The sequence below is a fragment of the Haliotis rufescens genome, unplaced genomic scaffold (genome assembly GCF_023055435.1).
Source record: "Haliotis rufescens isolate VD_foot unplaced genomic scaffold, xgHalRufe1.0.p SCAF_2, whole genome shotgun sequence".
NCBI classification, from domain to species: Eukaryota; Metazoa; Mollusca; class Gastropoda; order Lepetellida; family Haliotidae; genus Haliotis; species Haliotis rufescens.
In genome coordinates, this window is record NW_025963890.1 from 61998888 (window position 1) to 62011454 (window position 12567).

Consider the following 12567-nt stretch of genomic DNA (forward strand, 5'->3'; position numbering starts at 1 on the left):
AAGAATCTATACCAAAACATTACTAAATGCGTTATACCAGGAGTTTTTATCCATAAATTCGTATTTTTTTCTTTAAAATATACCACAATAAACTACGGTTATAACATACTCAAAGGGACCCCTGATATTAGTTTGATATAACCGTAGTTCATTATATGCATATATACAGCAAATGGCCGGGGACCCAAAAATATGTTTGTTATATATCCGTCAGTTTGTTCGAAGCGTGTTAGTTATGAATGTAGTTTACTGTAGTTAAATCATTATGGTTGCCTAAAAGATTTCGTATTTTGTCTTGGCAAAAATAATGATGTACTGAATTTTTAATTTCAATAATTGTAAAAACAGAATCATCAAGCAATATGTTTCAATGGATGTGTTCTTAGACAATGTTACTTGGAGGAAGTTGTCGATCATTAAAGTCAGATGGCTTGAACCACATCTTATTGCCCCAACTAAAACAGTCCATGTGCCCATGCCAGACACCCTGAGGTAGGGAACAGTGTTATGTTCCTTAGATACAGGTCTCTCCATGTTCGCAGGGAGATAAAAGGATTTTGGAAGTGTCTCATTATCTCTTAGCTTGTAGCCTTAGACTTATTTGAGCCATACACATCTTCCCCAGGTTGGGCACATTCCCCATGGTTCTCTTCATGGGTCCCTCCCCTTGCCCTGTTCCCCCTCCCCATGTCCCCCCCTCCTCCTGTTCCCCCTCCCCATATCCCCCCTCTTCCTGTTCCCCCTCCCCATGTCCCCCTCCTGGTTCAACCCCTATCTGGTCTCTTTAGGGTGGAAACTTAAGTGCTGAGAGCTCCAAAGTGTATCAACCATATTTTAATTAAATTACCCAGATTTTTAGAGAGAAAAAATATTCAGGGGTGAAAAGGTTCAGAAGGCTGTTTCTTAATGTTCAACATGTGAAAACATTTAATGACAGACAGGCATATTATGAAATATGTGTTTTTATGATGCAGTTTCACCTTTAGCTTTGAATATGAGTAAGTATGTATCTTGAATATCAAGATCTTTGGGCTATGATTTTCTCCTTGGGTGTTTGAGAATTCTATGAATTTACCTGTTTTTCTTCTTTATATTTTTTGGGATTGGAAGGATTTCGCAAGCTTACTTTTTCGATATTTTGTTTTTGGTTTCTTGGGATCATGGCAGCAGCTGTTCTCTGACTGGGAGTTTGCAACAGTCTGGTGGTATTATTGGAGACGTAAGGAGATTTCTCTGTTCTCTACTTCTTGACAGGTAGAGGGGGCATTCTCTGAGCTTCATTTCTTGACAGATGAAGGGGACACTGGTTGACCAGTCTAAGGTGCCTCATTTCACTGTGCGGAGTTGCATCCCTTAGTCCTACCAGGATCTGATGGGATCAAATGCAGATTCACTTTGATGATTGTTCTTGGTTTATGAAAGTTGTAAATGACTTAGACCAGTTCCACTGAAGGCTTTTCCTCCTGCATGAAGCTGGCACTGAATGATATATCTGAAGCACTGTTCAAAGTGGCTCTGAACCCAATTCCGGTTCGCCCCGATTATGTTTCTAGGTTTGTCAGCACCATACCTGTGCTCGTGGGTTTCACCGAAGTGGTAAACGTCTGAAACCTGCATCACTTCGGGCTTTCCTCCCACATTAAGCTGACACGCCGCGATATAACTGGAATATTGTTAAAAGCGGCGTTAAACCCAACTCACTCACTCACTCTGAACCCAATTCACTCACCTTCTCGTGGCTGGTGGTCATTGCACATCACATGAAACAATATGAGCTCTGTCTTGCCCCAGGATAAAAAGGAAATGTTTATATAAATTAAAACGAGCCATGAAGATCCGGGTAGAGAATAGGTCTTCAGCAATCTATGCTTGCCATGAGTGGCAACTATGCTTGTGGTAAAAGGCAACTGACGGGATCGGGTGGTCAGGATCGTTGACTTGGTTGATGCATGTCATTGTAACCCAATTGTGTTGATCAATGCTAATGATGTCAATCACTGGATTGTCTGGTCCAGACTCAATTATTTACAGACAACCATCATATAGCTGGAATATTGCTGAATGCTGTGTTAACCAACCAACAAAGAAAGAAATTGAAAATGTGCCGATTTGATGTAATATAAATATTGCTTTGGTTTGAGTACTACACAACATACTGATAAAATCTTATGCCACCAAGTTTTATGAAATATTTCATGTTATACATGGCATTTTATTTTAATAACTTACTGTATCGAGTTGATTTACATGGCACCATTATAGGCTATATCAAGAGCAGTTATCTTTGAAGGATTTATGTTGAGATATTTCCTCTTTGCCATGACCTGCCAAGATGTTTGTATCTGATGAACAGTCATATGTCACTGTGTTGGCTGGGTCACAGGAGGTAAAATATTGAATATACTCTTGGACAAAAATATGGGAACTCGGGGAATATTTAACAGTTGTAATTTTCACTACTTGACAGACACTCTGGTTCTTTTCCAGCTATTTTTGAAATATCATTCCAAATACATCCTTGCTTCTTCTTTTTTTACTGTTCCCTTATTTGTTTCTTTCAGTATATTGGGCTGTATCTTTGCTTATTGCTTGCTTACATTAAATAAATGTGAGAAGGCACCTGCTTGAAGTTTATTTCCCAAACTGATTCAGTAATTCAAAAGTAGAAACCCTTAATGTCATCACCTTCCGTGTTAGGAATATGTTAGTTCTGCTAAAAATGTCCGAGAAATTGAACTAATGACAAAATATATTGACTGGTCGACAAGTTCAAATGAGATATCTTTGTTTAACCAACTTAAATATTACATATGTCCTTAAAAAACAGACCACCTCCGTGGTCTAGTGGTAGACCGTCTGCCCGGAGAGAGGAAGGCTCGGGGTTCAATCCCCGGTCACGTCATACCAAAAGACGTTAAAAAATGGTACTTGTTGTTACCCTGTCTGGCGCTCGGAATTAAGGGGCTAAAACAAGGACTGGTCAGCTCGGCGTCGGTATACTGTGTCTGAGTGGGGTATTCATGTTAAACTGCTGCATGGTATCTCAGTGGGCTAGCATTATACATCGGCATCAGTCCGGACTAGTACAATTTGGTTGGTTTGTTGTTTAACGCCGCACTCAGCAATATTACAGCTATATGACGGCGGTCTGTAAATAATCGAGTCTGAACCAAACAATCCAGTGATTAATATCATGAGCATCAATCCACGCAAGTCAGTGAGCCTGACCACCCAATCCCGTTAGTCGCCTTTTACGACAAGCATAGTTACCTTTTACAGCAAGCATGGGTTGCTGAAGACCTATTGTACCTTGGAATCTTCACGGGTCCCGGACTAGTACAAGCAGCCACACACACACACGTGCATGCACGTCACTATATAAGTGCAATAATTTTGGACGCGACATTAAACCCCATGTCACCTCACCTCATTAAAAAACGAGGCCAGACAGTGATATGTGGCTGGAGATTCTCAGATTTGTGTAATATATTCTGGCACTCACAGAACGATTGTTTAATATTTAATGTTTCCATCTAATTAGATTGAACGTATACAACCAGCTTATTGTGTTTATCTCGCTGCTGTGTCATCGTGGTGGCCAAGTCCACCGTGTCATTAGGAAAGTAGTTTGTTCCATAACGCACACAATGTTGTATCCTGGGAATGGAATTTGCGAACCATAAGAATCGATTTACAGCATTCACTATTATTTCAGGCGGTTTGGTCGTGCTCAGTGAAAGTAAGTTCTTCTCCCAGCACGTTGACCCTGCATACTCCCATATTAACAAATTTAATCAGAATTCAAACAGTTGTAATACAATATAATCAAATTATGTTGTGACTCACAGGCGAGTGTTTTTAAACAAACAATGCTGTTCTTAGTTCAGTAATGTGTAGTTAGTTGTGTGATCATTGCCCGTGTTATGTTTAACATTGATTGCTAAGTGGGGTAAGACTTGCATTGCTGAACCGGGTTTACTGAAAGGAAATATTTTCAATTAAATTTTTTATTCTGCCATTATAAAGTACTAAAATCTGTGTTTGTGTTTGTATCATATGACAGGAATGCATTAGACTGTTTAAAGTTTAAAGTAATATTTTTTTAATATTTTTTTTGTACCTGTGCCAATTATGTATCAAGACATGGAAAGTGTTATTCAAATTTCAAGCATTGATTTCTCCTTTTAGGAAATGATTAGTCTGTTCATGAAATATTCAAATGTTTATCAAAATTAGCTGACTCATCAATTAATCCTGTTTATTGGCTGTCCTGCCTGCTTTTGCTGAAGTGGACTGGCATGGTTGAGGGCAGTTTGTGTAACAACCGTGTGTATGTTATTTAGCATGTTTCGTGTGCCGTATACGGTGACTGGCCAGCTTTCATTTGTCAACAGTTCCATCCATACAGCAACGCCTGCATCTTCCTCCTATAACATACACTCATCTGTCAAACTGAAAATATATGTTGTACAATATTATTTTGAGGCATTGCCTTCAAATGGGAATTTATAAGAAAATTATATTTTTGATAGTTTTCTGGTTTTGTTTGTTGAATTAGAGACTTGTGGGGATTCAAGAATAGAACTGGGCCCACGTGCACAAAGCAATCTTAGCACTACGACAATTGTAGCTCCCATACTTTGTCATAGACTTACGTTAGTCGTAACGCTGTGATGGCTTTGTGCACGTGGACGCAGGGCTGAAGTAAAGATTGGCCATAATTGGGTGGTTGGGTACTGTGACTTCACAGGTGCTCATGCATTCAGACACTGTTTGACACAAATATTTACGTGCTACCATGACAGCTAGGATGTTGCTGAATTAAATATAACATTCACACACTCGCCTTAATTATACAGACATCTTGCACTTTAAAGATAAATATGTACACCTCAGAATTGTTTGAGTAATGTCAAACAGCCAGGACTCTCAGGACTGTCACAAGACTTGGGGATTGGATGATCACAATCACAGCAGCAACTTCAGCAGCAGCCTGATGGATTGTGTGTCAGGTTTAGCCCATGGCATCAATACTCAAACAAGTCAATGATAGGAATGAGAGTACCAATGTCTGAGCTCTGAGATAGCTTTGTGAAACTTGCCTTGGGAGGTAGACTAACATCTAGTCTCTGAAATGAACATATTGTACAGAAAACACAGTTGTTCAGTTATCTTAATAAAAATATATTAAAAGGGAGCCCAGTGACTCTTTTCATTTTCAGATACTGCAGTAATCTAGACTTGCCAAACATTATAGACATGGGCTGTATTTGATATATATTTGTATCAGGGTCTGTAAGACGGACTACTTGGGAGGGTGACCAGGTGGTTTCAGGTGCCCCAGTTACCTGTGCAGTTTCCTCCCTTAGGCATACCAGGATCATGATACTACTGAGATACTGTTCAAAGCAGCATCAGACCAAATGCACTCAGGCAACATATTCTGCTGATGCGACAGAACATGTTCACTCACATTTACAGAATTTGTTGACAACCTTCATGTAGTTACATTGCCTTCTCATAATAGATATTCTTCAGTATTCATACATTGCTTCAAATGTTTTCTTCTTAACTTGATGGGAATGTTATTAATCAATGTATAATAACCATAATTTATTTAGATTCCTTCCTTTCAAGTTTGTGTTGTGTCAAACAGCAAACTTTCAACTGTCAGTTGATTTTACACTGATTTGATGCTTTGATGACTGTGTACTTTTTCAACTTTGTTCCTGAATGTTTGGTGTGGTCTACTTTTCCTGCATGGCGCTGTACTGAATCCGGGGTGGTAATTCAACTAAAAGCCGAACATACAACGCTATCCCATCAGCCATCAGCCACTACTGGGATTTGGATGCTCCATCAATTTAAATGCATCTGGGATATTTTTCAGTAATGCTTTTATGCTTTTATGGAAGATTTGACCTGCTTTCCATTGCCATTTCTACGAGCAGTACATTCGGTTTTAGACATCGGCCATGTCATTGATAAGCCAACATTGATGGTATATTGTTGCATGTCATCGTATCCCAATTTCGTGGATCGATGCTCATGATGTCAATCACTAGATTGTCTGGTGTAGACTCGATTATTTACAGACTGCTGTCATATATCTGGAATATTGCTGAGTGCAGCGTTAACCAACCAACAAACAAACAATCGATCATTAGTCAACAAGGGGCGGTCGGGTAGCCTCATGGTTAAAGCGTTAGCTCGTCACGCCGAAGGCCCGGGTTCGATTCCCGACATGGGTACAATGTGTGAAGCCCATTTCTGGTGTCCCCCGCTGTGATATTGTTGGAATATTGCTAAAAGCGGCGTAAAACCGAACTCACTCACTCACTCACTCATTAGTCAACAAGCAGGGGTTAATGGAGACATCCCACGAATCCATACCTGAGAATGGTGCATTATTACTTTTTCACAGATTAAACATTTGCCGTTCGGATGATTTCACGTGTTTAAAAAGATAACACCTGAAATTCCACCATGCATCCTGGCTCAGTCACACCACTGCACACCATGTCTCCAGGGAGCGTGTGAAATGTAGCCTCACGGAGGAGACAGGATCAGGTGAACAAGATTAATCCCATCAAACCAGGCATGAATGATGATTGTGTTCTTTGTGTCTCCTTGTAAACCCACATGGAAGATAGGAATAGATTCACAAGGTTTGGCGTGGAGTTGAAATTCACATTGTCGTCCCAGTTTATGGAAAGTAAATGTGTGAGTAATTGCAGGAGTTGGGGCATTAGAAAATGAGTTGAGATTCTTTTTGTTGTAACTGGTGATTGATTGGATGGCAGCCATGTTTGTTTCAAGTAGATTAATTTGAAGTTAATGCTGGATCATGTGTGGCAGTTATTTTATGACAATCGTGATGAGTATACCATCTACAAGTTGGTAGAAAATTGTCGTCCATTCTAATGGTTCTTTTGAATGTCAGACTAAAAAAGAGAGTATAACTATTCTCAATTACAGATGAAACAGATTCCCTTAGGCGTAAAAGGCGAAATAGCAGTTAACTTTTTATGAATGGATCATTGAAAGTTTGTGATGACACCAGCTGTTCATGAAAATGGGAAGCATGTCTTGCCCCAAAATGCATAAATGATTTCTCAAAATCTTTTACCTTCTTTTCTTGTAGAGTAATGAATACGTCAAGACGTAACCATTACAGGTTTAATAGAAGCATTATTGAAGTCATTATGGAGCAGGATCTTTTTTAAGAAACGATTTGCTCCAAAAAATGCCAGCGATAATTTTCACAACAAAAATTTTTTCCCTGGATGCTATGAAAACAAATGTGTTGTGGGTCAAAAATAGACTGGCTCCTTTCTTTATAGAAAAGTGTATTTTTTTTAAGCAGTGGCCAAACAAAATTTATGTCCCTAACACAACTCTTCTCATCATTGTCTCTCGTCTCCCCACCTCCTTGCCCTCATCCCATTCCCCTCACCTCCTTCCTCTCACCCCTACCCTCTGACCCCCTACCCTCTCGCCCCTACCCTCTCATCCCCTACCCTCTCACCCCTACCCTCTCATCCCCTCCTTTCACCCCCTACCCTCTCAGACCCCTACCCTCTCATCCCCTACCCTCTCATCCCCTACCCTCTCATCCCCTACCCTCTCATCCCCTACCCTCTCACCCCAACGCTCTCATCCCTATCCTCTCATCCCTACCCTCTCATCCCCTCCTCTCACCCCATAACCCTCTCACCCCTATCCTCTCACCCCCTACCCTCTCATCCCCTCCTTTCACCCCCTACCCTCTCATCCCCTCCTCTCACCCCATAACCCTCTCACCCCTATCCTCTCACCCCCTACCCTCTCATCCCCTCCTCTCACCCCATAACCCTCTCACCCCTACCCTCTCACCCCAACCCTCTCATCCCCTATCCTCTCACCCCCTACCCTCTCACCCCAACCCTCTTGCCCACTACCCTCTCATCCCATACCCTTTCACCCCCTACCCTTTACCATACCATGCTTCTTTGGCACCACATCCTTCCCCTCGTCCCCTTCCCATCACCATACCATGCTCCCTTGGCACGCTACCCCTTTCCCTCACCCTCACCATGTTCCCTCATCTCTGTGCAGTTGTGACACACATGGAACAGTCAGCTGGTCTATGGTTTTGTTAAAACGCAGTAAAGCATAATGGCAAAATAATGACCTAAAACAAGTGTTAGAGTTGTGAAGCTTTTTTTTTCATGGCCCTGTTGGGACTGGATGAACTGTGAGTCTTCCGACAAGGGGCACCTGTCTTCCTATCTGATTGTATGTATGTGATTGTCAGTTGAGCACATCTCCACATCGGTACATCCTTCCTCCAGACAGGGACGCCACCCACACTCCAGCCTTGCTGGTAGGCTCCACACATCACCACAGCAGAGAAAATAATGGTTTCCTTCTCATAAACTCATTCACTCACCAAACCAACCCTCCCACCTACTCAAGCAAGTTTCCCTTAAACTATGTTCCAATACCGGTGGGACATGAGGGACTACATGTGGATGTTTGTTTATGTTAGCAGGGTTTGAAATTAGGCGGGTCTTGGGTATTTGAAATTGGCTGCTGTGATAGTTGAATCGAGGGACCCGTTAATGTTTAACTCTGAAAAGTAGTTTTGGGACAAGGACTCCATGCTTATTTAAGGAATTATGTTGAACACATGTAAAAAGTTTCCTAGTCCTTGCTTCTCAGGTCGTACCCTTGCTCCTCAACTTGTGTCCTTTCTTCTCTACTCATGTGCTTGTTTCTGAACTCACGTCCTTGCTCCTCAACTCATGCCCTTGTTTCTCAAATCATGTGCTTGTTTCTGAACTCATGTCCTTGCTCCTCAACTCTTCTGCTTGTTTCTGAACTCATGTGCTTGTTTCTGAATTCACGTCCTTGCTCCTCAACTCATGCCCTTGTTTCTCATGAACTCACGTCCTTGCTCCTCAACTCATGCCCTTGTTTCTCAACTCATGTCCTTGTTCCTCAAATCATGTGCTTGTTTCTGAACTCACGTCCTTGCTCCTCAACTCATGCCCTTGTTTCTCAACTCATGTCCTTGTTCCTCAAATCATGTGCTTATTTCCCAACTCATGTCCTTGTTTCTCAGCTCATGTCCTTGTTTCTCAGCTCTTGTCCTTGTTTCTCAACTCATGTCCTTGTTTCTCAACTCATGTCCTTGTTTCTCAGGTCATGTCCTTGTTTCTGAACTCATGTGCTTGTTTCTCAGCTCATGTCCTTGTTTCTCAACTCATCCTTGTTCCTCAACCAGTGTCCTTGCTTCTCAACTCATGTTCCTACTTTTCTGCTCAGTCAGTTTGTAATATCCTGTCAGAAATATTTCAGATTATTTGTTATCAATTGATGAATGTAGCAGACATCACAACAAATTATGCAAAATATTTGGTTGGCTTGATGGAAATTCCAGACAGGTTGATACGCGTGTAGCCAGCATGTTATCCAACGTGTACTGTTGGATACTTGAACATTGCTCTCTACAGTACAGGCAGGATAACCATAGGAATATGCAGCAGGTGGAATAATAAACAGGGCTGAGAAATGTTGCTACATTGTTGCTGTCCTGCTGTGATAGTATTGCAATAATTACCACCTGACTGGTGGATATGATGGGTTTCTGACAGAATTCATCACAGGTTCAAATTAGAACTGGATTTTTTTTAAAATTGACCAGTAGTGGTATTGATGTTGTTTCAGATTCCAATAATGTCTGGCAAACTTGTCAATATTTACATTGATATAGGATGGTTGATGAGATCTGGGTCAATACTGCTAAGCTGCTTCAAATATCAATACAACGGTAACAAGGGCAAGCCGAACTTTGGGAATTTGACATTCTGGTGCGTGTCTGTTGACACAGGAGTTTCAAACATTGGGTATAAAAACCTTTTAAAGGGGTGCTAGGCTCCATGGTCGGCGTCAACACATTTTCAGTCTATGTCTAGATATTGTCCTCAGAGACTTGTGTCAAAGTGAGACCACGTCCTTGTGTAATCGACTGCTAGGTTGATATACTTTCTAAAATTGAAGTTTTTGGACACATAATTGGGGTTTGAATGCCTTGGACTGTCTTTTGGCCTTAGACCGTGTTGAGCCTGAAGAGAATGTTGGACATTATTTGGAGTACTTCACCTGATATCTTGTGTGACTAGGACCATGTTCTTGGCCTTTTGATCAAATATGTTTTATTGAATAAAAGAGGATACATTTTAACTATGAATTGGAGTTAATAGTACCATTTAGAATGAGCTACATCCTATGGTAAAACCCTTGCAGATGATTCTCAAATCAGATCCTCAATGTGGTTTTCATATCTATTGCCACAGTTTTAGGGAAGCAAAACAGGTGTGGGAGATTGTTGTGGTAGTTGCTGTGGATGATAGGTGTCAGAGGTTGCAGAAGTTGTAGTAGTTGCAGAGATAGTTGTAGATACAGTTGCAGTCATAGTTCACATAAGGAGGTAGAAGTAGGAGTAGATGCAGTGATGAGTTGACATGTTTATGGAAGTGGCCAAGTAGTTAAGGTGTTCACTCATGTCAGGATCTAGGTTTAAATCCCCACATGATTACTCTATGTTCTTAAGTAAACTCTTGGTGTCTGCCGAAGTGATATTCCAGGGAAAATGCTTAAACTACTCACTCACTCACTCACAAACCAAGGTACTAGATGAACCACATGTAATGATTGTGTGTTGCCTTGTTCAGGCAGGTGCTGAAAGAAACATAATTTTTTGTGAAGAAAAGTTATGAGTATTACTCTTTCCCTTTGACACAGGACGCATTAAGAAACCTGTGTAATTCTCCAAAAACTTACTATGCCCTTGTGAAGGTGACTTCTCATTGTCTTCGTAAGTCATAGACATGTTTGGCAGCATGGGTGTCCTGGGTGCTGTGTCTAGCTAAGCTCCATCTGCTGGCAAAGGAGGCTGGGCTTAATCAAGGGAAAGTATCTGACCTGAACAGCGTAAAATCTAGACCATGATGGAATAAGACCTCCCATAAACACTGAGCTACTTTTATCTGTCATATGACATACCGTATTCGACGTAATAAGCGCCCAGGGCGCTCTCAAAATTAGAAATAGGGGGCTCTTATTAGAATATATTTTGGTGAGATTAAAAACGAGGTTGAAAGATTGTAAATTTTGTGGTTTGTGCTGACAGCCTGAAATGATATAAAAGAAGAATCTGTGTGTATTATACACGATAGATATATTTTCGAGAATTGAGTTGCCCATAATTAAGGGTGCATATAACAAACGAGTGCGTAATATACACGAAAAAAGAAGTCTTGCTAACTGGTGCTAACTGGGATTGTTCACTAGCCAATATATTAGCAAATAACGCCGTGGGTGCTTATTAGAGCGGGGCGCTTATTACGTCGAATATGGTATGTATTCTGAGTATACTGGTACATTCAAATCCTTACAAAATTTCTAGTTTGATAAGATAATATTGTATTCTTCATAAAGGAATTTGACTAATATTTCAAACATAGTTCATGATTTTGATCACCTTTAGGACTCGTGATTTAATAGTTGACCATATCTTTTTCTCTGACAATGTTTTTGGTTCTTAAGAATCAAGTTATAGCATCAATAGGTCCTATTTCCGTCCGTCTCCTCTTCTTGCGTCAGTTTCCTGTTATTGCAATGAGCCAGTGAGTTGAGGATATCTTGACAAAAACCAACTGGTTCGCACTGAGGAACTTGTCTACGACCTTGAACGATGATAATCACATTTGCGTCCATGTGGAACCAATGTCAAAATGATTCTTCTAGAACTGTAACCATTCTTTTTATGCAGGGTAATGTGAGTATGGTTTGACGGCACTTTTACCAATTTTCCAGCAATATCATGGCAGGTGACACCAGAAATGGGCTTCACATATTGTACCCACGTTGGCTAAAAGGGGCATAAATCTATACTCACTCACTCACTCACTCACTCAAAGCTGTTACACTCACTCTACCACTCACATCCAATCGGTATGTAGGGATGTCAACGGAAGGCTTGCATTTCACATCGGAACCAATAAAAGTGTTTTGTTTTGATCTTGAAGAAAAGCCTTCAATTATATGTTCTGAGTCAGACTAGAAGAGTAAGAACACTTTGAGTAAAAAGTTGGATTTTTTAACACATCAGCTTTCAACATTACAGTAGATATTCAGAATTTAGGTGAAAAGATTGACGTGTCTTCGGTGAAATCAATTACACTTTCAGGAGGATTCTAGACAGATTGAACCAATGGATGAATTATTGAAGCAGTAGAAGGTGTTTTGTGAACTTAAGAATCCTGGACGTGACTAGTAAAAACTTTCCAAGACAAACACATTTTTTGCAGTCCAGCAACCAAAATATGTATCCAGACTGGTATTCTGGATACAGTTATTTTCATCAGTGACCATGACAGTATCTAATTGACATCTTGTAAGACTTGGGGGTGGGGGATCCTGTCTGGAGATTAGTCCAATTGTTATAGAATGTTATCATTTATGCACTGGGTTAGATGGTCTCAGTCCAAGTCTCCTTACAAATGAGTTACCATGTAAGCC

At 40.7% G+C, this 12567-nt stretch overlaps 1 protein-coding gene across 25 annotated transcripts in view; it reads left to right on the forward strand.

Annotated features, from left to right (window-relative positions):
* The window catches only part of LOC124142441 (tyrosine-protein phosphatase Lar-like), a 483544-nt gene that overhangs the window by 374950 nt on the left and 96027 nt on the right, over positions 1-12567 (forward strand). For 23 of the 25 annotated variants that reach the window (XM_046510959.2, XM_046510976.2, XM_046510967.2 and 20 more), the window contains one exon: positions 3716-3739. The exons of the other annotated variants lie outside the window; for them this stretch is intronic. In XM_046510959.2, coding sequence (XP_046366915.1) covers positions 3716-3739 — 24 coding nt within the window. The remainder of the gene's footprint in view (positions 1-3715; positions 3740-12567) is intronic. 25 annotated transcript variants of the gene reach the window in all.